The 26,578-nt window shown below is 49.4% G+C and overlaps 3 protein-coding genes across 7 annotated transcripts in view; 1 reads left to right on the forward strand and 2 right to left on the reverse strand.

Annotated features, from left to right (window-relative positions):
* The window catches only part of LOC116360595 (F-box only protein 7), a 20,046-nt gene extending 17,634 nt beyond the window's left edge, over positions 1–2,412 (reverse strand). Inside the window, exons 1-3 of one of the 2 annotated variants that reach the window (XM_031815492.1) lie at positions 2,130–2,412; positions 1,451–1,573; positions 534–837 (exon numbers count right to left, since the gene is read on the reverse strand). In XM_031815492.1, coding sequence (XP_031671352.1) covers positions 534–837; positions 1,451–1,572 — 426 coding nt within the window. In that variant the 5' untranslated portion in view covers position 1,573; positions 2,130–2,412. The remainder of the gene's footprint in view (positions 1–533; positions 838–1,450; positions 1,574–2,129) is intronic. The other variant, XM_031815493.1, reaches the window with a different exon arrangement.
* Positions 2,413–2,678: 266 nt separating this feature from the next.
* Positions 2,679–19,328, forward strand: LOC116360592 (tRNA-splicing ligase RtcB homolog). The gene is made up of 12 exons (XM_031815478.1): positions 2,679–2,867; positions 3,100–3,178; positions 3,294–3,361; positions 3,637–3,736; positions 3,843–3,999; positions 4,840–4,996; positions 5,689–5,848; positions 9,819–9,994; positions 11,793–11,981; positions 13,382–13,492; positions 13,859–13,978; positions 18,848–19,328. The coding sequence occupies exons 1-12, from the start codon at positions 2,775–2,777 to the stop codon at positions 18,953–18,955; spliced, it is 1,518 nt and encodes a 505-aa protein (XP_031671338.1). The 5' UTR covers positions 2,679–2,774; the 3' UTR covers positions 18,956–19,328.
* A 2,460-nt stretch (positions 19,329–21,788) lies between these two features.
* Positions 21,789–26,578, reverse strand: part of LOC109887618 (exportin-T-like) — a 46,980-nt gene continuing 42,190 nt past the window's right edge. For 2 of the 4 annotated variants that reach the window (XM_031815158.1, XM_031815156.1), the window contains 5 exons: positions 25,655–25,770; positions 25,511–25,558; positions 25,306–25,377; positions 25,148–25,204; positions 24,326–24,983 (listed from right to left, as the gene is read on the reverse strand). In XM_031815158.1, the coding sequence (XP_031671018.1) occupies positions 24,957–24,983; positions 25,148–25,204; positions 25,306–25,377; positions 25,511–25,558; positions 25,655–25,770 (320 nt within the window). In that variant the 3' untranslated portion in view covers positions 24,326–24,956. Of the gene's footprint in view, positions 24,984–25,147; positions 25,205–25,305; positions 25,378–25,510; positions 25,559–25,654; positions 25,771–26,578 lie in introns of all 4 variants that reach the window. The other 2 variants (XR_004206998.1, XR_004206999.1) reach the window with 2 other exon arrangements.

Raw genomic sequence — 26,578 nt, forward strand, 5'->3', positions numbered from 1 at the left:
GTGATGTCATTATGGGGTATTGTGATGTCATTATGGGGTATTGTGATGTCATTATGGGGTATTGTGATGTCATTATAGGGTATTGTGATGTCATTATGGGGTATTGTGATGTCATTATGGGGTATTGTGATGTCATTATGGGGTATTGTGATGTCATTATGGAGTAAATCAAATCAAATCAAAATTTGGTTTGATTTGATTATGGAGTATTGTGATGTCATTATGGGGTATTGTGATGTCATTATGGGGTATTGTGATGTCATTATGGAGTATTGTGATGTCATTATGGGGTATTGTGATGTCATTATGGAGTATTGTGATGTCATTATGGGGTATTGTGTGTAGATTGAAGAGAAAAAAAAAAATTTGAATCAATTATAGAATAAGGTTGTAACTTAACAAAATGTGGAAAAAGTCAAGGGGTCTGAATACTTGTATTGTAATATACTACTACTATATTCTACTACTACTATATTCTACTACTACAATACTGTGATATAATATACTACTGGTGTTAGGAGATGAGGGCTCACCTCACTGGAGCGTTGGGATGGTGGGTGTACAGCTTGGTACAGCCCAGGACTACTACTACTGCTGCTGTTGTTGTTGCTGGGTGACTGGCGGGCTGAAGAGGCAAAGGCAGCAGAGGAAGCAGGGGAGCCTGAGGGCACAGCCTGGCGGGCTGAGGGAGCAGGGGCAGCGAAGGGCACAGCCACAGATGGAGGCAAGATGACACAGACCAGGTCCCCAGTGACGATCCCACAGGAGGACAAAGTCTGACCAGAGTCAGATAGAAGATCTGAGCCATTCAGGGACAAGGTGAACTCTGTGTCTGGGCTGTAGGGGACAGAGGAGAGTTAGGATCTGAGCCCCAACCACTATGGGTAAACTTTACAGCATTCAACATGTGGTCCTCATACTTTACTAACAATATATAAACACAAATAACACTCCTGCCAAGTTAAACCTTTAAAATAACCTTCCACGCTAACAATTACACAGAGACATCGATTTTTCACTTTGAAATGTTTGCTAAAACACAAACCATTGATTTCTAAGTTTAATAAACCATACAACTATGAACAATGACCTCCTTGAATAATTTACACAATACATTTATCAAAAGACCACATTTACTGGAAAAAACACCAGATGCAAAGTTTGGTTCCAGAATTACAGTAAAATCTCCCTTAGTTTTATTCTGTCAGGAAACTTTGTTTCTGCCCAGTTTTTCCTCGAAACTAGTAAGTGGGCATTTTTAAAAGTCGTCCTTGTGCATGGAGTTGTATGGTTTGTTAAACTTTGAAATCAATGTTTTTTGTTCGGCAGACATTTTAGAGTGAAAATCTGAGTCTACCATGGAATTGCCCTTTAGCAACAGAAGGAGAAAGTGTCTAACCTGAGGGTCTAACTAACCTGAGGGTCTAACTAACCTGAGGGTCTAACTAACCTGAGGCCATGTGAAGGCAGAAGGATCTCTCTGATTTGAACGTTGAGCTCTGTCAGAGTGGGCTCCTCTCCCTCCAGCTTCACCTGGCTGGTCTGCTTGTTTATCCTCACACGTAGTTTCATGCTTAGGAGAGAGAGACCGACGGACAGGGAGGGAGAGAGAGAGACAGAGACCGATGGGACAGGGTTAGGTAACCAACACACAGAACACGATCAGACATTTTAAGGACACAAATTCAATCATTCAGACCCAATTGTGGTCTTCTCTCCCTGGTTCATCATGAATCATAACGGTCATCTTCCAAAACACCTTTTCACAAAGCGCCCAACTTTCTGAGCATGATGTCGGTTTTCACAATGAAGTAGAAAACACTTGCAACCTCTTTACAGTAGAAACACAATGCTAGCTGGAACTCTTTCACTTTCATTTCTTGCCAACTGTGTTAAGAAAGACTGAATTATGAAAGTAAAATGGTAACATTCATCAGTGTAAAAATCTAACGTTATAGCAGGTACACTGGCCTAGAAATTCATACAGTATACAGATACGTTTCATTATGCACAGCACACTTCTGGTATGATGGTGTTTATCTAGCTAGAACAATACAAACCTACATGTAGAAGAGCAGCTAGCTGGTTAACCTATCTGGTAGCTAGCTAGCCAGCAGCATTTCACTTACTTTAGTTTAGTTGGTGTCTCTTGTTATTAACTTATTGCAAGCCTTAATCATGTCACACCATACAGTTCATGTTAACTAAAGAGGTCTTAATTGCAAGTAGAGATAGTTGAAGATTTCAACGTATTACAATCGTGAAGATAGAAGAGGATTTGACAGAAGCTAGATGGTCAACAAATGTTATCAAATAGTTGACTTCAACTACGGAAAGAGATTAGCGTTCTGACGTCAACTACGGAAAGAGATTAGCGTTCTGACTTCAACTACGGAAAGAGATTAGCGTTCTGACTTCAACTACGGAAAGAGATTAGCGTTCTGACTTCAACTACGGAAAGTCAAAAAAGACTAATATAGGAAAATAATAACCACAAATGTTTTCCAAAAATAAAACTTTGCTAGGATATTAGGGAACATGTATTTGTTAGGCACGACTATAATATGGTGTTATCCAAGATCAATATTTTAATCCATTCAAAAATAAACGCGATTAATTTAAAAACATTTACAGCTGCGTCATTATTCAGTTTTCCAAAAACGCGTTTTGTACGGACGCCTCTGAGTTGCCGTAGTTGTAGTTTGTTGGTTCAGAACAGAATCAGACACTGCTGAAATATAAGTGAAATTAACAGCTAGCTACATAATCATATCATGAGTCGATCGTACAATGACGAGTTACAATATTTGGACAAGATTGACAAGAACTGCTGGCGAATCAAGAAAGGTTTCGTCCCAAATATGCAGGTGATTAAGCTAAAACGAACTTATATGGAATGAATTAACGTTAGCACATGTCCGTAGTTTGATAGCTTCAGACGTGGCTTGCTACTATCCAGCTTGACTCTGTTATTGTTGCTCTTGTCTTGTATGTAGATCAGGTGTAAGAGCATAGTAGTTACATAAGCTATCTAATTTAGCTAACCTAATATGGCGTATGGACTTGACAGCTCATCAAATCCTTCCCATCTCATTCCAGGTGGAAGGAGTGTTTTACGTCAACGAGTCCCTGGAGAAGCTGATGTTTGAGGAGCTGCGTAACGCGTGTAAAGGAGGAGGTAGACAACAACAACAACACCCATGATGCCATGTTAACAGACAAGCCCGCTCCTGTATTGTTTTCCCCGTTGATTTGACTGATTTGGTTGTTGTTGTTGTTGTTATTGTCGTCAGGTTTTGGTGGGTTTCTCCCTGCCATGAAACAGATTGGAAACGTTGCAGCTCTGCCGGGTATAGTCCATGTAAGTAGATGTCTGGTCCGGATCAGTCCTTAACACAAGTCAGTGGAGATGACGCTGACAACCGTTATCTAACGAGCTATAAACGGACATATTGACACTCTGTAATGTCTCACTGGGGCTGTTTCTCCCAGACACATATTTAGCCTTGTCACGGACTAAGAAGCACTTTCAACGGAGATTCTCCAATGAGTTTGCTTGTCAGTCCAGGATTTCTCTTAACCTGTGTCCAGGAAACAAGGCCTAATAGTGTCCCCAAACCTCTCTCTCTCCCTCAGAAGTCCATCGGCCTGCCAGACTGCCACTCAGGGTATGGGTTCGCCATCGGAAACATGGCTGCCTTCGACATGAGCGACCCCAACGCTGTCGTATCCCCAGGTACAGAGGATACACACAGTCCAACAGGCTGTCCTGTCTAATCTCTGGTGTGGGTTTTGACATTAACTGGTGTGTGTGCGTGTGTGTGTGTGTGTGTGTGAGCTAGGTGGTGTGGGGTTTGATATTAACTGTGGAGTGCGTCTACTAAGGACCAACCTAGACGAGGGAGACGTCCAGCCTGTCAAGGAGCAGCTGGCTCAGGCCCTGTTTGACCACATCCCTGTAGGAGTCGGCTCCAAGGGAGTCATCCCTATGACCGCCAAGTAAGGAGGCACCAATACCCTGCTGTCTGCAGGCACCAATACACCAATACCCTGCTGTCTACAGGCACCAATACCCTGCTGTCTACGGGCACCAATACCCTGCTGTCTACAGGCACCAATACCCTGCTGTCTACAGGCACCAATACCCTGCTGTCTACAGACACCAATACACCAATACCCTGCTGTCTGCAGGCACCAATACACCAATACCCTGCTGTCTACAGGCACCAATACCCTGCTGTCTGCAGACACTAATACACCAATACCCTGCTGTCTACAGGCACCAATACCCTGCTGTCTACAGACACCAATACCCTGCTGTCTGCAGGCACCAATACACCAATACCCTGCTGTCTTCAGACACCAATACACCAATACCCTGCTGTCTGCAGACACCAATACCCTGCTGTCTGCAGACACCAATACAACATTAACCCAATCCCTTTGGATAGAGCAGGTTAAGGTTAGGGCCTTACGAAAGTATCCAGACCTCTTGACTTTTTACACATTTTGTTACGTTACAGCCTTAATCTAAAATGGATTCAATTGATGAAGGGAAAAAAACAATCTACACACAATACTCCATAATGACCAAGCAAGAACAGGTTTATAAATTGTTGCTACAAGCTTGTATTTGGGGAATTTCTCCTGTTCTTCTCTGCAGATCCTCTCAAGCTCTGTCTGTTACAGGCATCTAGAGGAGGCTCTAGAGATGGGAGGGGACTGGTCTCTGAGAGAAGGCTGTCTGTTACAGGGATCTAGAGGAGGCTCTAGAGATGGGAGGGGACTGTTCCCTGAGAGAAGGCTGTGTAGAGACTGATAACCTGGTGTCTGTTACAGGGATCTAGAGGAGGCTCTAGAGATGGGAGTGGACTGGTCCCTGAGAGAAGGCTATGCCTGGGCAGAGGATAAGGAGCACTGTGAGGAGTATGGCAGGATGCTGCAGGCCGACCCCAACAAGGTCTCCTCCAAGGCCAAGAAGAGAGGCCTTCCTCAGGTAACACCACTCCCTAACTAACCCTGACCCCTGACCCCCAACAAGGTCTCCTCCAAGGCCAAGAAGAGAGGCCTTACTCAGGTAACACCACTCCCTAACTAACCCTGACCCCCAACAAGGTCTCCTCCAAGGCCAAGAAGAGAGGCCTGCCTCAGATAACACCACTCCCTAACTAACCCTGACCCCTGACCCCCAACAAGGTCTCCTCCCAGGCCAAGAAGAGAGGCCTGCCTCAGATAACACCACTCCCTAACTAACCCTGACCCCTGACCCCCCAACAAGGTCTCCTCCAAGGCCAAGAAGAGAGGCCTTCCTCAGGTAACACCACTCTATAACTAACCCTGACCCCCCAACAAGGTCTCCTTCAAGGCCAAGAGAGGCCTGCCTCAGATAACACCACTGCCTAACTAACCCTGACCCCTGACCCCCAACAAGGTCTCCTCCAAGGCCAAGAAGAGAGGCCTTCCTCAGATAACACCACTCCCTAACCTATAATGACCTGTCCTTATTCCAGCTGGGTACTCTGGGGGCAGAGATCTATAAGGACCTGTCCTTATTCCAGCTGGGTACTCTGGGGACAGAGATCTATAATGACTTGTCCTTATTCCAGCTGGGTACTCTGGGGGGCAGGGAACCACTACGCTGAGATCCAGGTGGTGGTTGAGATCTATAATGACTTGTCCTTATTCCAGCTAGGTACTCTGGGGGCAGGGAACCACTACGCTGAGATCCAGGTGGTGGATGAGATCTATAATGACTATGCTGCTAAGAAGATGGGCATCGACCACAAGGGCCAGGTGTGTGTGATGATCCACAGTGGCAGCAGGGGGCTGGGCCACCAGGTGGCGACAGGTAGGACTCTCTACCCATGTTGGAAATGTTGTCTGTAACGTGGTCTCCTGTCTGCGTTGCTGCACGGTGTATTGGTTCTTGTCTTGGTCAGGTTGTTGTTGTTATTGATGTGTTTTTCAATGACCTGGTTAAATAAAGGTAAAAATATACATTGAGAGAAAAATAATTGATCCATTTTAGAATAAGACTGTTACGTTACGGCTTTGTTCTAAAATGGATTAAATAAATACACATAAATACACATAAATACACATATATACACATATATACACTACCCCATAAGGGACACATAAATACATATATACACTACCCCATAAGGGACACATAAATACACATAAATACACATATATACACATATACACTACCCCATAAACATAAATACACTACCCCATAAGGGACACATAAATACACTACCCCATAAGGGACACATAAATACACTACCCCATAAGGGACACATAAATACACTACCCCATAAGGGACACATAAATACACTACCCCATAAGGGACACATAAATACACTACCCCATAAGGGACACATAAATACACTACCCCATAAGGGACACATAAATACACTACCCCATAAGGGACACATAAATACACTACCCCATAAGGGACACATAAATACACTACCCCATAAGGGACACATAAATACACTACCCCATAAGGGACACATACATACACTACCCCATAAGGGAAACATAAATACACTACCCCATAAGGGAAACATAAATACACTACCCCATAAGGGAAACATAAATACACTACCCCATAAGGGACACATAAATACACTACCCCATAAGGGACACATAAATACACTACCCCATTAACATAAATACACTACCCCATAAGGGACACATAAATACACTACCCCATAAGGGACACATAAATACACTACCCCATAAGGGACACATAAATACACTACCCCATAAGGGACACACAAATACACTACCCCATTAACATAAATACACTACCCCATAAGGGACACATAAATACACTACCCCATAAGGGACACATAAATACACTACCCCATAAGGGACACACAAATACACTACCCCATAAGGGACACATAAATACACTACCCCATAAGGGACACATAAATACACTACCCCATAAGGGACACATAAATACACTACCCCATAAGGGACACATAAATACACTACCCCATAAGGGACACACAAATACACTACCCCATAAGGGACACACAAATACACTACCCCATAAGGGACACACAAATACACTACCCCATAAGGGACACACAAATACACTACCCCATAAGGGACACATAAATACACTACCCCATAAGGGACACATAAATACACTACCCCATAAGGGACACATAAATACACTACCCCATAAGGGAAACATAAATACACTACCCCATAAGGGACACATAAATACACTACCCATAAGGGAAACATAAACATAAATACACTACCCCATAAGGGAAACATAAATACACTACCCCATAAGGGAAACATAAATACACTACCCCATAAGGGAAACATAAATACACTACCCCATAAGGGAAACATAAATACACTACCCCATAAGGGAAACATAAATACACTACCCCATAAGGGAAACATAAATACACTACCCCATAAGGGAAACATAAATACACTACCCCATAAGGGAAACATAAATACACTACCCCATAAGGGACACATAAATACACTACCCCATAAGGGACACATAAATACACTACCCCATAAGGGAAACATAAATACACTACCCCATAAGGGACACATAAATACACTACCCCATAAGGGAAACATAAATACACTACCCCATAAGGGACACATAAATACACTACCCCATAAGGGAAACATAAACATAAATACACTACCCCATAAGGGAAACATAAATACACTACCCCATAAGGGAAACATAAATACACTACCCCATAAGGGAAACATAAATACACTACCCCATAAGGGAAACATAAATACACTACCCCATAAGGGACACATAAATACACTACCCCATAAGGGACACATAAATACACTACCCCATAAGGGACACATAAATACACTACCCCATAAGGGAAACATAAATACACTACCCCATAAGGGAAACATAAATACACTACCCCATAAGGGAAACATAAATACACTACCCCATAAGGGAAACATAAATACACTACCCCATAAGGGAAACATAAATACACTACCCCATAAGGGACACATAAATACACTACCCCATAAGGGACACATAAATACACTACCCCATAAGGGACACATAAATACACTACCCCATAAGGGACACATAAATACACTACCCCATAAGGGACACATAAATACACTACCCCATAAGGGACACATAAATACACTACCCCATAAGGGACACATAAATACACTACCCCATAAGGGACACATAAATACACTACCCCATAAGGGACACATAAATACACTACCCCATAAGGGACACATAAATACACTACCCCATAAGGGAAAACGGTTTATTAGAAAAACAGATACCTTACATAAGTATTCAGACCCTTTGCTGTGAGACTTGAAATTGACCTCAGGTGCTTCCTGTTTCCATTGAGCTCAGGTGCATCCTGTTTCCATTGACCTCAGGTGCTTCCTGTTTCCATTGACCTCAGGTGCTTCCTGTTTCCATTGAGCTCAGGTGCATCCTGTTTCCATTGACCTCAGGTGCTTCCTGTTTCCATTGACCTCAGGTGCATCCTGTTTCCATTGAGCTCAGGTGCTTCCTGTTTCCATTGAGCTCAGGTACTTCCTGTTTCCATTGAGCTCAGGTGCTTCCTGTTTCCATTGAGCTCAGGTGCTTCCTGTTTCCATTGAGCTCAGGTGCTTCCTGTTTCCATTGAGCTCAGGTGCTTCCTGTTTCCATTGATCATCCTTGAAATGTTTCTACAATTTGATTGGAGTCCACCTGTCATAAATGACACTGATTGGAGATGATTTGGAAAGGCAACACACCTGTCTATATAAGGTCCCACAGTTGACAGTGCATGTCAGAGCAAAAACCAAGCCATGGAATTGTCCGTAGAGCTCAGAGACAGGATTGTGTCGAGGCACAGATCTGGGGAAGTGTACCAAAACATTTCTGCAGCATTGAAGGTCCCCAAGAACACAGTGACCTCCATCATTCTTAAATGGAAGAAGTTTGGAACCACCAAGACTCTTCCTAGATCTGGCTGCCCAGCCAAACTGAGCAATCGGGGGAGAAGGGTCTTGGTCAGGGAGTTGGGGGAGAAGGGTCTTGGTCAGGGAGTTGACCAAGAACCCGATGGCCACTCTGACAGAGCTCCAGAGTTCCTCTGTGGAGATGGGAGAACCTTCCAGAAGGACAACCATCTCTGCAGAACTCCACCAATCAGGCCTTTATGGTAGAGTGGCCAGACGGAAGCCACTCCTCAGTAAAAGACACATGACAGCCTGCGAGTTTTCCTGAAGGTACCTTAAAGGACTCAGACCATGAGAAACAAGATTTTCTGGTCTGATGAAACCAAGATTGGACTCTTGGCCTGAATGCCAAGCGTCACGTCTGGAGGAAACCTGGCACCATCCCTACGGTGAAGCATGGTGGTGGCAGCATCATGCTGTGGGGATGTTTTTCAGCGGCAGGAACTGGGAGACTAGTCAGGATCGAGGGAAAGATGAACGGAGCAAAGTACAGAGATCCTTGATGAAAACCTGCTCCAGAATGCTCAGGACATCAGACTGGGGGGGGAAAGGTTCACCTTCCAACAGGACAACAACCCTAAGCGCACAGCCAAGACAACAGAGGAGTGGCTTTAGGACAAGTCTCTGAATGTCCTTGAGTGGCCCAGCCAGAGCCCAGACTTGAGGGGGGACAATTTAATCCATTTTAGAATAAGTTTGTCACGTAACAAAATGTGGAAAAAGTCAAGGGGTCTGAATACTTCCTGAAGCCACTGAAGAAAAACCCTTGAATGATTAGGGGTCCTAACATTTGACTGGTACTGTATATGTTCTGGTAGATGCCCTGGTTGCCATGGAGAAGGCGATGAAGCGAGACAAGATCCAGGTGAACGATCGTCAGCTGGCGTGCGCCCGTATCTTTTCAGAGGAGGGACAAGACTACCTGAAAGGAATGGCCGCCGCCGGCAACTATGCCTGGGTCAACCGTTCCTCTATGACCTTCCTCACACGACAGGTAACTGACCCTACCTGACCACACCTGAGACGGGTAACTGACCGCACCTGAGACTGGTAACTGACCCTACCTGACCGCACCTGAGACGGGTAACTGACCCTAACTGACCGCACCTGAGACTGGTAACTGACCCTACCTGACCGCACCTGAGACTGGTAACTGACCCTAACTGACCACACCTGAGACTGGTAACTGACCGCACCTGAGACGGGTAACCGACCGCACCTGAGACGGGTAACCGACCGCACCTGAGACTGGTAACTGACCGCACCTGAGACAGGTAACCGACCCTAACTGACCGCACCTGAGACAGGTAACTGACCCTAACTGACCGCACCTGAGACAGGTAACTTACCCTAACTGACCGCACCTGAGACGGGTAACTGACCGCACCTGAGATGGGTAACTGACCGCACCTGAGACGGTTAACCGACCGCACCTGAGACGGGTAACCGACCGCACCTGAGACTGGTAACTGACCCTAACTGACCACACCTGAGACAGGTAACTGACCCTAACTGACCGCACCTGAGACAGGTAACTGACCCTAACTGACCGCACCTGAGACCGGTAACTGACCGCACCTGAGACCGGTAACTGACCGCACCTGAGACAGGTAACTGACCGCACCTGAGACAGGTAACTGACCGCACCTGAGACAGGTAACTGACCCTAACTGACCCTACCTGAGACAGATAACTGACCCTAACTGACCCTACCTGAGACGGGTAACTGACCCTACCTGAGACGGGTAACTGACCCTACCTGAGACGGGTAACTGACCCTACCTGAGACGGGTAACTGACCCTACCTGAGACGGGTAACTGACCCTACCTGAGACGGGTAACTGACCCTACCTGAGACGGGTAACTGACCCTACCTGAGACGGGTAACTGACCCTACCTGAGACGGGTAACTGACCCTACCTGAGACGGGTAACTGACCCTACCTGAGACGGGTAACTGACCCTACCTGAGTCGGGTAACTGACCCTACCTGAGACGGGTAACTGACCCAGGTAACTGACCCTGCCTGAGACGGGTAACTGACCCTAACTGACCCTACCTGAGACAGGTAACTGACCCTAACTGACCGCACCTGAGACGGGTAACTGACCCCACCTGAGACGGGTAACTGACCCCACCTGAGACGGGTAACTGACCCCACCTGAGACGGGTAACTGACCCCACCTGAGACGGGTAACTGACCCCACCTGAGACGGGTAACTGACCCCACCTGAGACGGGTAACTGACCCCACCTGAGACGGGTAACTGACCCCACCTGAGACGGGTAACTGACCCCACCTGAGACGGGTAACTGACCCCACCTGAGACGGGTAGCTGACCCCACCTGAGACGGGTAGCTGACCCCACCTGAGACGGGTAGCTGACCCCACCTGAGACGGGTAGCTGACAGCACCTGAGACGGGTAGCTGACAGCACCTGAGACGGGTAGCTGACAGCACCTGAGACGGGTAGCTGACAGCACCTGAGACGGGTAGCTGACAGCACCTGAGACGGGTAGCTGACAGCACCTGAGACGGGTAGCTGACAGCACCTGAGACGGGTAGCTGACAGCACCTGAGACGGGTAGCTGACAGCACCTGAGACGGGTAGCTGACAGCACCTGAGACGGGTAGCTGACAGCACCTGAGACGGGTAGCTGACAGCACCTGAGACGGGTAGCTGACAGCACCTGAGACGGGTAGCTGAACCCACCTGAGACGGGTAGCTGAACCCACCTGAGACGGGTAACTGACCACTCCAGTGTGACTTCTCCGCGTCTCTGTCTCCTCCAGGCGTTTGCCAAGGTGTTCACCACCACTCCTGATGACCTGGACATGCATGTGATCTATGACGTGTCTCATAACATCGCCAAGGTGGAGGAACACATGGTAGATGGGAAACAGAAGACTCTACTGCTGCATCGCAAGGGATCCACACGGGCCTTCCCTCCACACCACCCCCTCATCCCTGTAGACTACCAGGTACAACCCTCATCCCTGTAGACTACCAGGTACCAACCCCTCATCCCTGTAGACTACCAGGTACCACCCCCTCATCCCTGTAGACTACCAGGTACCCCCTCATCCCTGTAGACTACCAGGTACTCCCTCATCCCTGTAGACTACCAGGTACCCCCCCCCCCCTCATACCTGTAGACTACCAGGTACCCCCTCATCCCTGTAGACCACCAGGTACTCCCTCATCCCTGTAGACTACCAGGTACTCCCTCTCATCCCTGTAGACTACCAGGTACTCCCCCTCATCCCTGTAGACTACCAGGTACTCCCCCTCAGCCCTGTAGACTACCAGGTACCCCCTCATCCCTGTAGACTACCAGGTACTCCCTCATCCCTGTAGACTACCAGGTACCCCCCCCCCCCTCATCCCTGTAGACTACCAGGTACCCCCTCATCCCTGTAGACCACCAGGTACTCCCTCATCCCTGTAGACTACCAGGTACTCCCTCTCATCCCTGTAGACTACCAGGTACTCCCCCTCATCCCTGTAGACTACCAGGTACTCCCCCTCAGCCCTGTAGACTACCAGGTACCCCCCCTCATCCCTGTAGACTACCAGGTACCTCCTTCATCCCTGTAGACTACCAGGTATCCCCCCCTCATCCCTGTAGACTACCAGGTACCCCCTCATCCCTGTAGACTACCAGGTACCCCCCCCCCTCATCCCTGTAGACTACCAGGTACCCCCTCATCCCTGTAGACCACCAGGTACTCCCTCATCCCTGTAGACCACCAGGTACTCCCTCATCCCTGTAGACTACCAGGTACCCCCTCTCAGCCCTGTAGACTACCAGGTACCCCCCCTCATCCCTGTAGACTACCAGGTACCTCCTTCATCCCTGTAGACTACCAGGTACCTCCTTCATCCCTGTAGACTACCAGGTATCCCCCCCTCATCCCTGTAGACTACCAGGTATCCCCCCCTCATCCCTGTAGACTACCAGGTATCCCCCCCTCATCCCTGTAGACTACCAGGTACCCCCTCATCCCTGTAGACTACCAGGTACCCCCCCCCCCCCCCCTCATCCCTGTAGACTACCAGGTACCACCCCCTCATCCCTGTAGACTACCAGGTACTCCCTCTCATCCCTGTAGACTACCAGGTACTCCCCCTCATCCCTGTAGACTACCAGGTACCCCCCCTCATCCCTGTAGACTACCAGGTACCTCCCCCTCATCCCTGTAGACTATCAGGTCCCCCCCCTCAACATCAATACAGAATGAAGTTATGGTTTAACATTAGACTATCTACTTTAGGCACTGCTTTAGGGCCAATCTGACAGCCCTATGTGTCTCTGGCCCTAAAGTAGTGCCATTTTGATGCAGACTGTTTTTAAAACGCTTCCTGTTTCTGGTCCAATCAGCTGACAGGTCAGCCTGTGTTGATCGGGGGCACGATGGGCACCTGCAGTTACGTCCTGACGGGCACAGAACAGGGCATGACGGAGACCTTCGGCACCACCTGTCACGGCGCGGTAAGGCTTTACTACACCTCTGCCGCTTTACTGCACCTCTCTGTCGCTTTACTGCACCTCTCTGTCGCTTTACTGCACCTCTGTCGCTTTACTGCACCTCTGTCGCTTTACTGCACCTCTGTCGCTTTACTGCACCTCTGTCGCTTTACTGCACCTCTGTCGCTTTACTGCACCTCTGTCTCTTTACGGCACCTCTGTCGCTTTACTGCACCTCTGTCGCTTTACTGCACCTCTGTCGCTTTACTGCACCTCTCTGTCGCTGTGTTCCTAGGTATGTCCATACTATAACAAGTAGTAACGATGGACTGCACCCATCTGTTCATTATCAAGAACATCTTTTACTCAACATTGAACTCTTGTCTCCAGGGTCGGGCTCTGTCTCGGGCCAAATCCCGCAGGAACATCGACTTCCAGGACGTGTTGGACAAGCTGGCAGACAAGGGTATCGCCATCAGGGTGGCTTCGCCCAAACTAGTCATGGAAGAGGTAGGCTTCGCTTCACCCAGACTAGTCATGGAAGGGGTAGGCTTTCACCCAGACTAGTCATTGAAGGGGTAGGCTTCGCCCAGACTAGTCATGGAAGGGGTAGGCTTCGCCCAGACTAGTCATGGAAGGGGTAGGCTTCGCTTCGCCCAGACTAGTCATGGAAGGGGTAGGCTTCGCTTCGCCCAGACTAGTCATGGAAGGGGTAGGCTTTGCTTCGCCCAGACTAGTCATGGAAGGGGTAGGCTTTGCTTCGCCCAGACTAGTCATGGAAGGGGTAGGCTTTGCTTCGCCCAGACTAGTCATGGAAGGGGTAGGCTTCGCCCAGACTAGTCATGCTACAGCTACAGTGGGGGGGGTCGTGGAAGGGGTAGGCTTCGCCCAGACTAGTCATGCTATAGCTACAGTGGGGGGGGGGGTCGTGGAAGGCTTCGCCCAGACTAGTCATGCTATAGCTACAGTGGGGGGGTCGTGGAAGGCTTCGCCCAGACTAGTCATGCTATAGCTACAGTGGGGGGGGTTGTGTCTATTGTTATAGCTACAGTTGGGGGGGTCGTGTCTATTGTTATAGCTACAGGGGGGGTCGTGTCTATTGTTATAGCTATAGTGGGGGGGGGGTCGTGTCTATTGTTATAGCTATAGTGGGGGGGGGGGGTCGTGTCTATTGTTATAGCTATAGTGGGGGGGGGGGGGTCGTGTCTATTGTTATAGCTATAGTGGGGGGGGGGGGGGTCGTGTCTATTGTTATAGCTATAGTGGGGGGGGGGGGGGTCGTGTCTATTGTTATAGCTATAGTGGGGGGGGGGTCGTGTCTATTGTTATAGCTATAGTGGGGGGGGGGGTCGTGTCTATTGTTATAGCTATAGTGGGGGGGGGGGGGTCGTGTCTATTGTTATAGCTACAGTGGGGGGGTCGTGTCTATTGTTATAGCTACAGTGGGGGGGTCGTGTCTATTGTTATAGCTACAGTGGGGGGGTCGTGTCTATTGTTATAGCTACAGTGGGGGGGTCGTGTCTATTGTTATAGCTATAGTGGGGGGGTCGTGTCTTGTTATAGCTATAGTGGGGGGGTCGTGTCTTGTTATAGCTATAGTGGGGGGGTCGTGTCTATTGTTATAGCTACAGTGGGGGGTTCGTGTCTATTGTTATAGCTACAGTGGGGGGTCGTGTCTATTGTTATAGCTACAGTGGGGGGGTCGTGTCTATTGTTATAGCTATAGCTACAGTGGGGGGGTCGTGTCTATTGTTATAGCTACAGTGGGGGGGTCGTGTCTTGTTATAGCTACAGGGGGGGGGTCGTGTCTATTGTTATAGCTATAGTGGGGGGGGGGTCGTGTCTATTGTTATAGCTATAGTGGGGGGGGGGGTCGTGTCTATTGTTATAGCTACAGTGGGGGGGTCGTGTCTATTGTTATAGCTACAGTGGGGGGGTCGTGTCTATTGTTATAGCTACAGTGGGGGGGTCGTGTCTATTGTTATAGCTACAGTGGGGGGGTCGTGTCTATTGTTATAGCTATAGTGGGGGGGTCGTGTCTATTGTTATAGCTATAGTGGGGGGGTCGTGTCTTGTTATAGCTATAGTGGGGGGGTCGTGTCTTGTTATAGCTATAGTGGGGGGGTCGTGTCTATTGTTATAGCTACAGTGGGGGGGTCGTGTCTATTGTTATAGCTACAGTGGGGGGTTCGTGTCTATTGTTATAGCTACAGTGGGGGGGTCGTGTCTATTGTTATAGCTACAGTGGGGGGGTCGTGTCTATTGTTATAGCTATAGCTACAGTGGGGGGGTCGTGTCTATTGTTATAGCTACAGTGGGGGGGTCGTGTCTTGTTATAGCTACAGTGGGGGGGTCGTGTCTATTGTTATAGCTACAGTGGGGGGGTCGTGTCTTGTTATAGCTACAGTGGGGGGGGTCGTGTCTATTGTTATAGCTACAGTGGGGGGGTCGTGTCTATTGTTATAGCTATAGCTACAGTGGGGGGGTCGTGTCTATTGTTATAGCTATAGCTACAGTGGGGGGGTCGTGTCTATTGTTATAGCTATAGTGGGGGGGTCGTGTCTATTGTTATAGCTACAGTGGGGGGGTCGTGTCTATTGTTATAGCTACAGTGGGGGGGTCGTGTCTATTGTTATAGCTACAGTGGGGGGGTCGTGTCTATTGTTATAGCTATAGTGGGGGGGTCGTGTCTATTGTTATAGCTATAGTGGGGGGGTCGTGTCTATTGTTATAGCTACAGTGGGGGGGTCGTGTCTATTGTTATAGCTACAGTGGGGGGGTCGTGTCTATTGTTATAGCTATAGCTACAGTGGGGGGGTCGTGTCTATTGTTATAGCTATAGCTACAGTGGGGGGGTCGTGTCTATTGTTATAGCTATAGTGGGGGGGTCGTGTCTATTGTTATAGCTACAGTGGGGGGGTCGTGTCTATTGTTATAGCTACAGTGGGGGGGTCGTGTCTATTGTTATAGCTACAGTGGGGGGGTCGTGTCTATTGTTATAGCTATAGTGGGGGGGTCGTGTCTATTGTTATAGCTATAGTGGGGGGGTCGTGTCTATTGTTATAGCTACAGTGGGGGGGTCGTGTCTATTGTTATAGCTACAGTGGGGGGGGTCGTGTCTATTGTTATAGCTACAGTGGGGGGGTCGTGTCTATTGTTATAGCTATAGTGGGGGGGTTGTGTCTTGTTATAGCTATAGTGGGGGGGTTGTGTCTTGTTATAGCTATAGTGGGGGGGTCGTGTCTATTGTTATAGCTACAGTGGGGGGGTCGTGTCTATTGTTATAGCTACAGGGGGGGGGGTCGTGGCAGGGGTAATCCCAGACTAGTCATGCTATAGCTACGGGGGGGGGGGGGGGGTCGTGGCAGGGGTACTCCCAGACTAGTCATGCTATAGCTACGGGGGGGGGGGGGTCGTGGCAGGGGTACTCCCAGACTAGTCATGCTATAGCTACAGGGGGGGGCGTGGCTATTGTTATAGCTACAGGGGGGGGTCGTGGCAGGGGTACTCCCAGACTAGTCATGCTATAGCTACAGGGGGGGGGGGGTCGTGGCTATTGTTATAGCTACAGGGGGGGGGGGGGGGTCGTGGCTATTGCTATAGCTACAGTGGGGGGGGTCGTGGCTATTACTATAGCTACAGGGGGGGGGGGTCGTGGCTATTGTTATAACTACAGGGGGGGGGTCGTGGCTATTGTTATAGCTACAGGGGGGGGGGTCGTGGCTATTGCTATAGCTACAGTGGGGGGGGGGGTCGTGGCTATTGCTATAGCTACAGTGGAGGGGGGTCGTGGCTATTGTTATAACTACAGGGGGGGGGTCGTGTCTTGTTATAGCTACAGTGGGGGGGTCGTGTCTATTGTTATAGCTACAGTGGGGGGGTCGTGTCTTGTTATAGCTACAGTGGGGGGGGTCGTGTCTATTGTTATAGCTACAGTGGGGGGGTCGTGTCTATTGTTATAGCTATAGCTACAGTGGGGGGGTCGTGTCTATTGTTATAGCTATAGCTACAGTGGGGGGGTCGTGTCTATTGTTATAGCTATAGTGGGGGGGTCGTGTCTATTGTTATAGCTACAGTGGGGGGTCGTGTCTATTGTTATAGCTACAGTGGGGGGGTCGTGTCTATTGTTATAGCTACAGTGGGGGGGTCGTGTCTATTGTTATAGCTATAGTGGGGGGGTCGTGTCTATTGTTATAGCTATAGTGGGGGGGTCGTGTCTATTGTTATAGCTACAGTGGGGGGGTCGTGTCTATTGTTATAGCTACAGTGGGGGGGGTCGTGTCTATTGTTATAGCTACAGTGGGGGGGTCGTGTCTATTGTTATAGCTATAGTGGGGGGGTTGTGTCTTGTTATAGCTATAGTGGGGGGGTTGTGTCTTGTTATAGCTATAGTGGGGGGGTCGTGTCTATTGTTATAGCTACAGTGGGGGGGTCGTGTCTATTGTTATAGCTACAGGGGGGGGGGTCGTGGCAGGGGTAATCCCAGACTAGTCATGCTATAGCTACGGGGGGGGGGGGGGGTCGTGGCAGGGGTACTCCCAGACTAGTCATGCTATAGCTACGGGGGGGGGGGGGGTCGTGGCAGGGGTACTCCCAGACTAGTCATGCTATAGCTACAGGGGGGGGGCGTGGCTATTGTTATAGCTACAGGGGGGGGTCGTGGCAGGGGTACTCCCAGACTAGTCATGCTATAGCTACAGGGGGGGGGGGTCGTGGCTATTGTTATAGCTACAGGGGGGGGGGGGGGTCGTGGCTATTGCTATAGCTACAGTGGGGGGGGTCGTGGCTATTACTATAGCTACAGGGGGGGGGGGTCGTGGCTATTGTTATAACTACAGGGGGGGGGTCGTGGCTATTGTTATAGCTACAGGGGGGGGGGTCGTGGCTATTGCTATAGCTACAGTGGGGGGGGGGGTCGTGGCTATTGCTATAGCTACAGTGGAGGGGGGTCGTGGCTATTGTTATAACTACAGGGGGGGGGTCGTCTATTGTTATAGCTACAGGGGGGGGGTCGTGTCTATTGCTATAGCTACAGGGGGGGGGGGGTCGTGTCTATTGTTATAACTACAGGGGGGGGGTCGTCTATTGTTATAGCTACAGGGGGGGGTTGTGTCTATTGTTATAGCTACAGGGGGGGGTTGTGTCTATTGCTATAGCTACAGGGGGGGGGGGGGGTCGTGTCTATTGTTATAACTACAGGGGGGGGGGTCGTCTATTGTTATAGCTACAGGGGGGGGGGTCGTGGCTATTGTTATAGCTACAGGGGGGGGTCGTGGCTATTGTTATAGCTACAGGGGGGGGTTGGCTATTGTTATAGCTACAGGGGGGGGGTCGTGGCTATTGCTATAAAGGCTAACAGTATTTTCTTACCGTTCCTAGGCTCCAGAGTCGTACAAAAACGTGTGTGATGTCGTCAACACGTGTCACGATGCTGGAATCAGCAAGAAAGCCATCAAACTACGACCCATCGCTGTGATCAAGGGATAAGGCTGCACCACTCTGCTAGTGACGGCATTGGCCATGGCACTCCCTCCAGGAGCCAATCACCAGGCAGAGAGCTGGCGGAGGAGCCAATGAGGAAGTGTCTGACTGCGAGTGAGCATGTCCGTCTTCATAGACTGACTTGACAAGGGATCGGTTTCCTCCGCTTCCTGTCTATGACCAGTATGATTTTTTTTGACATGGGGGGTGATTTGTCCGTTGAGTGATCAATTTAATTGGACCGGATGGGCTCTTTAATATTGTAAAGTCTGAGAGGGTGAAGTGTCTTGGGTTTACTTTTCATTCATGGCAAAATCACTGTGGAATATAACCTTGAGATTCAGGTTAACCAGAGATAATAAAATACAAGATGACAGATTTAATGCCTGGTAGTCACTTTGTTCCAACATCTGAAGAAAACAAACAGTAAAGCTTCACATGGTGAGGAGATGGTTTGGGAACTCGATTCTCTGACCAGATTGATTTCCCTCACTGCCTCTCACCCATTGGTAGGAGAAACCCTGGTGTCTGGATTAGTAAACACTTAATGTTGTTGTGATGAACCAATAAAGATACTCAGAGGTAAGCTGGCTGTGATCATATCTGAATATCCATTAGTCTGGTCTGGTGAGGTAAGCTGGCTGTGATCATATCTGAATATCCATTAGTCTGGTCTGGAGGTAAGCTGTCTGGGATCATATCTGAATATCCATTAGTCTGGTCTGGTGAGGTGAGCTGTCTGGGATCATATCTGAATATCCATTAGTCTGGTCTGGTGAGGTAAGCTGGCTGTGATCATATCTGAATATCCATTAGTCTGGTCTGGAGGTAAGCTGTCTGGGATCATATCTGAATATCCATTAGTCTGGTCTGGTGAGGTGAGCTGTCTGGGATCATATCTGAATATCCATTAGTCTGGTCTGGAGGTAAGCTGTCTGGGATCATATCTGAATATCCATTAGTCTGGTCTGGAGGTAAGCTGGCAGGGATCATATCCATTAGTCTGGTCTGGAGGTAAGCTGGCTGGGATCATATCTATTAGTCTGGTCTGAAGGTAAGCTGGCTGGGATCATATCCATTAGTCTGGTCTGGAGGTAAGCTGGCTGGGATCATATCTGAATATCCATTAGTCTGGTCTGGAGGTAAGCTGGCGGGGATCATATCTGAATATCCATTAGTCTGGTCTGGAGGTAAGCTGGCTGGGATCATATCTGAATGTCCATTAGTCTGGTCTGGAGGTAAGCTGGCTGGGATCATATCTATTAGTCTGGTCTGGAGGTAAGCTGGCTGGGATCATATCCATTAGTCTGGTCTGGAGGTAAGCTGGCTGGGATCATATCCATTAGTCTGGTCTGGAGGTAAGCTGGCTGGGATCATATCTGAATATCCATTAGTCTGGTCTGGAGGTAAGCTGGCGGGGATCATATCTGAATATCCATTAGTCTGGTCTGGAGGTAAGCTGGCGGGGACATTATCCATTAGTCTGGTCTGGAATCATATCTGAATATCCATTAGTCTAGTCTGGTGAGCTGTCTGGGGCTGAAGAAGATTCATTTGTAACAATGGCATAAATAACAGACCACTCAACATACGGTGCAACACAGAGATGTTTTAACGTTCAATGATTATTCTACAGAGGGTGGACAGTAAGTACAGGTGGATGAACATGCCGTTGAACAGTGTTTACTGCAGTTTCTTCAGATTCAAAATGGAGCTGAGGTGGTGGGCGTGGCCAACGGTGCGATCCAAAATGGAGCTGAGGTGGTGGGCGTGGCCAACGGTGAGATCCAAAATGGAGCTGAGGTAGTGGGCGTGGCCAACGGTGCCCTCCTGTTGACCCGGCTCATTTCCCGCCAGTTTATGCCAAATGCGTTCCATGAAGGGGCCTGGCGTCGCCTGGTGTCTCCCTTTCCGACTTAGAGACAACCAGATCAGGGGAGTTCCTAATTAGATGTACCAGGGAGGAGCGAAACCTCTCACTGAAACAGTTTTTGACTCTGAGTGACTCAACATATCAATACTACCCAGCACTGTGGTAGGAAATAACTGGGATTCAAGGGCAACGACACATGTCGGTTCCTGGGAGGAGCTGAAATAAAACATCCCAGAAATGTTGTGCACAACTTTATTTCACGTCCCTTTCAGTGAACATTTCTCCTTGATGATCCATATCAAGAAGCTGACTAAACAGCATGATCATTACACAGGTGCACCTCGTGCTGGGGACGAAAGCTCACTAAAATGCGCAGTGTTATCATGCCACAGATGTCTCAAGTTGAGGGAGAATGCAATTGGCATGCCGACTGTAGGAATGTCCACCAGAGCTGTTTCCGTAAGCTGCATCCCAACCGGCCTCAACTGCAGGTGAAACCACGCCAGCCCAGGTGCTCTACATCCGATTTCTTCACCTGCGGGATCACGTGAGGGGGGGTGCTGAGGAGTATTTCTGTCTGTAATGAAGCCCTTTTGTCGGGAAAACTCATTCTGAGTGTGTGCCCTCCCAGGCCCACCCATGGCTACGCCCCTGCCCAATCATGTGAATTCCATAGATTACGATCTAATGAATTTATTTCAATTGACTGATTTCATTAAATGAACTGTAACAGAGGTTAAATCATTGACATGTTTGTTCAGTATATATTTAACAGGCAGGTTAGCATTACCAAACACATTTCCTCAGTGGTCAAGCTGAATTGTGAGTTAACAGTTGGGTATAAAATGCTGTTGTCTGGTTATAGTCAGTTCATACATGGATCATGCTGCTCACACCTTTAAAGATGACACGGACTCACCTTGAATACTACACATGTTCAAAACAACAAACAAACAACAACAAACAAACCATCAAACTAATTTATTTACATCCCAACATATTATTCCTTCTTTAAAATAAAACATAACATTTACATTTTGATCCGCCACTTCCTTCTGGAAGTGACGTTGTCGTAACGACCACCGGGGTAAACACTCCGCTAGTCAGTCTGGTCCAGAGTTCTCCTGTTGAGGGCAGAGTGGATGACTTCACTCAGTCACCCCCCCCCCCCCCGAGGGGACTGAGGGCAGAGTGGATGACTTCACTCAGTCACACACCCCCCTGAGGGGAATGAGGGCAGAGTGGATGACTTCACTCAGTCACACACCCCCCTGAGGGGAATGAGGGCAGAGTGGATGACTTCACTCAGTCACACACCCCCCTGAGGGGACTGAGGGCAGAGTGGATGACTTCACTCAGTCACACCCCCCCCTGAGGGGACTGAGGGCAGAGTGGATGACTTCACTCAGTCCCCCCCCCCCCCCGAGGGGACTGAGGGCAGAGTGGATGACTTCACTCAGTCACACCCCCCCCCCCCCAAGGGGACTGAGGGCAGAGTGGATGACTTCACTCAGTCACACCCCCCCCTGAGGGGACTGAGGGCAGAGTGGATGACTTCACTCAGTCACACCCCCCCCCTGAGGGGACTGAGGGCAGAGTGGATGACTTCACTCAGTCACACCCCCCCCCCCCCCCCCCAAGGGGACTGAGGGCAGAGTGGATGACTTCACTCAGTCACACCCCCCCCTGAGGGGACTGAGGGCAGAGTGGATGACTTCACTCAGTCACCCCCCCCCCCGAGGGGACTGAGGGCAGAGTGGATGACTTCACTCAGTCACACACCCCCCTGAGGGGAATGAGGGCAGAGTGGATGACTTCACTCAGTCACACACCCCCCTGAGGGGACTGAGGGCAGAGTGGATGACTTCACTCAGTCACCCTGAGGGGACTGAGGGTAGAGGAGAACCTTGTTCAGGGCAGGTCCTATTCTGTCTGAGGGGACTGAGGGTAGAGGAGAACCTTGTTCAGGGCAGGTCCTATTCTGTCTGAGGGGACTGAGGGTAGAGGAGAACCTTGTTCAGGGCAGGTCCTATTCTGTCTGAGGGGACTGAGGGTAGAGGAGAACCTTGTTCAGGGCAGGTCCTATTCTGTCTGAGGGGACTGAGGGTAGAGGAGAACCTTGTTCAGGGCTTGAGTTCATAATGCATATCTGATCTAGTCCGACCTCTTCTTATTCATAACATCCTCCATCAGCACTCCTACCGAAACACCATGAATAGAGGCCCTGACGTTCAAGACATCCTGACAATGTTCTGAGGGACAACCTGACAACGTTCTGAGGGACAGGGGTACCTGACAACGTTCTGAGGGACAGGGGTACCTGACAACGTTCTGAGGGACAGGGGTACCAGACAACGTTCTGAGGGACAGGGGTACCTGACAACGTTCTGAGGGACAGGGGCACCTCACATCGTTCTGAGGGACAGGGGTACCTGACAACGTTCTGAGGGACAGGGGCACCTGACAACGTTCTGAGGGACAGGGGCACCTGACAACGTTCTGAGGGACAGGGGCACCTGACAACGTTCTGAGGGACAGGGGTACCTGACAACGTTCTGAGGGACAGGGGTACCTGACAACGTTCTGAGGGACAGGGGTACCTGACAACGTTCTGAGGGACAGGGGTACCTGACAACGTTCTGAGGGACAGGGGTACCTGACAACGTTCTGAGGGACAGGGGCACCTGACAACGTTCTGAGGGACAGGGGTACCTGACAACGTTCTGAGGGACAGGGGTACCTGACAACGTTCTGAGGGACAGGGGCACCTGACAACATTCTGAGGGACAGGGGCACCTGACAACGTTCTGAGGGACAGGGGCACCTGACAACGTTCTGAGGGACGGGGGTACCTGACAACGTTCTGAGGGACAGGGGCACCTTAAAACTGGAACAGAAGGTAAAGTAAATGCAGAATAAACCAGAGGTCTGTCATCCACCGTTACAGAGGTCTGTCATCCACCGTTACAGAGGTCTGTCATCCACCGTTACAGAGGTCTGTCATCCACCGTTACAGAGGTCTGTCATCCACCGTTACAGAGGTCTGTCATCCACCGTTACAGAGGTCTGTCCTGTCTGTCATCCACCGTTACAGAGGTCTGTCATCCACCGTTACAGAGGTCTGTCATCCACCGTTACAGAGGTCTGTCATCCACCGTTACAGAGGTCTGTCATCCACCGTTACAGAGGTCTGTCATCCACCGTTACAGAGGTCTGTCATCCACCGTTACAGAGGTCTGTCATCCACCGCTAGAGGTCTGTCCTGTCTGTCATCCACCGCTAGAGGTCTGTCCTGTCTGTCATCCACCGTTACAGAGGTCTGTCCTGTCTGTCATCCACCGTTACAGAGGTCTGTCATCCACCGTTACAGAGGTCTGTCATCCACCGTTACAGAGGTCTGTCATCCACCGCTAGAGGTCTGTCCTGTACGTCTCGTCAAACTAAAACACATCCTACCCCAACCATCCCATTTCTTCCACAACAGAAAAACGTAGAAAAACATGTCAAGTCAGCCCTTTTATTTAGTCCATCAATTCATTCACAGGGCAAAGAGAAACAAAACCTCCACGTTCAACCACTCCAATGAAAGACATCTTGAAAACAAATACCTGTTTCTAAAGGAATAAATCCTAATCGTTAGATTGTGTTCAGGTCATTGTTGGATCATTACCAACAGACAGATGAGGCCTCAGGCCTGTTCAAGGATACTTGGTATTCTACTATGGAAGCCTTGTTCCATAAGCCTTCCTCTATACTCTAGTTTACTTCCTGTCTTGCAGAGAATCCAACCAATCACATCTTCACTTGACCAGGGTACCACCCCAGATGGAGAGCACGTCCTTGATTGGGCCTGGATCAGTGGAGGGGGGTGTGGTCACCCCAGTGAAAGCCTCCTTGACCACTCGTGTCCTTGTGTCTTGGCTCCGTTCCCTCCCGCGTGGACAGGATGGGCGGGGTTATGCAGTTACCTTCAGAAGTGCTAAGGCCGCTCCTATGCTAAGCTCTCCGTCTTTAAGATCTCTCTCCGTCCGTCTCTCTCTCTGTCCGGCTGTCCGTAGTGAGTGGTACTATCTCACTACCAGTCTTCTCTTAGTTTCCAGTGTCCTCTCTCAATCCTTCCAGCTCGGTTCGTATTTACAGTTTGGCTCGCTGAAAGAAAGCCTGTGGAGAGAGAGAGACAGAGAGAGAGGGACAGAGAGAGAGAGAGAGAGAGAGAGAGAGAGATGAGAGGCAGACAGAGACTCTTGTCAGATGTCATTGCTAGTCTCAAGACACAGGCGACAGAGTGGAGATGTTTCCAAGGCAACAACCAGCTGACTACGTACCTTCATGTAGTTTTTGAGGACCTTGGCATCTGGCTGCTGAAGCACTTGACACACTTCCTGTGACAGGAAGAGGAGGAGGAGTGTTACAGAACTAGGGAACAGGTTACATTTCCGTGCTCGTTTCAGCTGTGATTTGTGTGGTTATCCGACAGTGGTACCTGTGTGATTTCAGGTGACACCTGTAGAGAAGGGAGGTACTCCTGTTGAAGGTACTGGATAAACTCCGGACCCTGCCGAACAGGAAGTACAAAACATGACGACAAACACCATGTCAGCCGTGCATTCATTCAGGTCCAAGTTCAAGATAGATCAGGTTCTCAACCAGACGAGCACAACGGAAAGGAAAACCAAACTGGAGCTTACCCTTCTGAGATGAATCATTTTCAACGTCAGAGCACACTCTGACAACGTCTGGAGGAAGGACAACAAAACAAGTTTTGTGAAATGAGTCCAAACGTCTAGGATGTAAAAGAGACGTGTCTGATAAATCTGGTTCCAGGTACTCACCAGGACGGTCTGAGCGTCTGTGAGATCAAAGGATGGTTTGAGAGGAGCCAGGAAGCATGCTGGGACGATGTGTTTATAGATGAAGTCTGGGAAACCAGCCATACCGTCTTTACCTCCTGAAGGACAAAACATAAAAAAATCAGTCCCGGTTCAAAACGTTTCACTTTTACACCAGGGGTGTATTCATTAGTGCACCAGGGGTGTATTCATTAGTGCACCAGGGGTGTATTCATTAGTGCACCAGGGGTGTATTCATTAGTGCACCAGGGGTGTATTCATTAGTACACCAGGGGTGTATTCATTAGTACACCAGGGGTGTATTCATTAGTGCACCAGGGGTGTATTCATTAGTGCAAACTGTAGCAACAATGTGGTTGGATAAGGAGGGAGGGTGGTTGGATACGGAGGGAGGGTGGTTGGATACGGAGGGAGGGTGGTTGGATACGGAGGGAGGGAGGGTGGTTGGATACGGAGGGAGGGAGGGTGGTTGGATACGGAGGGAGGGAGGGTGGTTGGATACGGAGGGAGAAAGGGTGGTTGGATGCGGAGGGAGAGAGGGAGGGTGGTTTGATACGGAGAGAGGGTGGTTGGATACGGAGAGAGGGTGGTTGGATACGGAGAGAGGGTGGTTGGATACGGAGAGAGGGAGGTTGGATACGGAGAGAGGGAGGTTGGATACGGAGAGAGGGAGGTTGTATACGGAGAGAGGGAGGTTGGATACGGAGAGAGGGAGGTGGATACGGAGAGAGGGAGGGTGGTTGGATACGGAGAGAGGGAGGGTGGTTGGATACGGAGAGAGGGAGGGTGGTTGGATACCGAGAGAGGGAGGGGGGTTGGATAAGGAGGGAGGGAGGGAGGGTGGTTGGATACGGAGGGAGGGAGGGAGGGTGGTTGGATACGGAGGGGAGGGAGGGAGGGAGGGTG

The sequence above is a fragment of the Oncorhynchus kisutch genome, unplaced genomic scaffold (genome assembly GCF_002021735.2).
Source record: "Oncorhynchus kisutch isolate 150728-3 unplaced genomic scaffold, Okis_V2 Okis09a-Okis19a_hom, whole genome shotgun sequence".
Classification (NCBI taxonomy): Eukaryota; Metazoa; Chordata; class Actinopteri; order Salmoniformes; family Salmonidae; genus Oncorhynchus; species Oncorhynchus kisutch.

Bases quoted from the DNA above. Each gene is read 5' to 3' on its own strand.
- LOC116360592 (XM_031815478.1), top strand. From the start codon at position 2,775: ATGAGTCGATCGTACAATGACGAGTTACAATATTTGGACAAGATTGAC. The intron at 2,868-3,099 runs GTGATTAAGCTA...ATCTCATTCCAG, and splicing joins GTTTCGTCCCAAATATGCAG to GTGGAAGGAGTGTTTTACGT. The intron at 13,493-13,858 runs GTAAGGCTTTAC...TCTTGTCTCCAG, and splicing joins GCACCACCTGTCACGGCGCG to GGTCGGGCTCTGTCTCGGGC.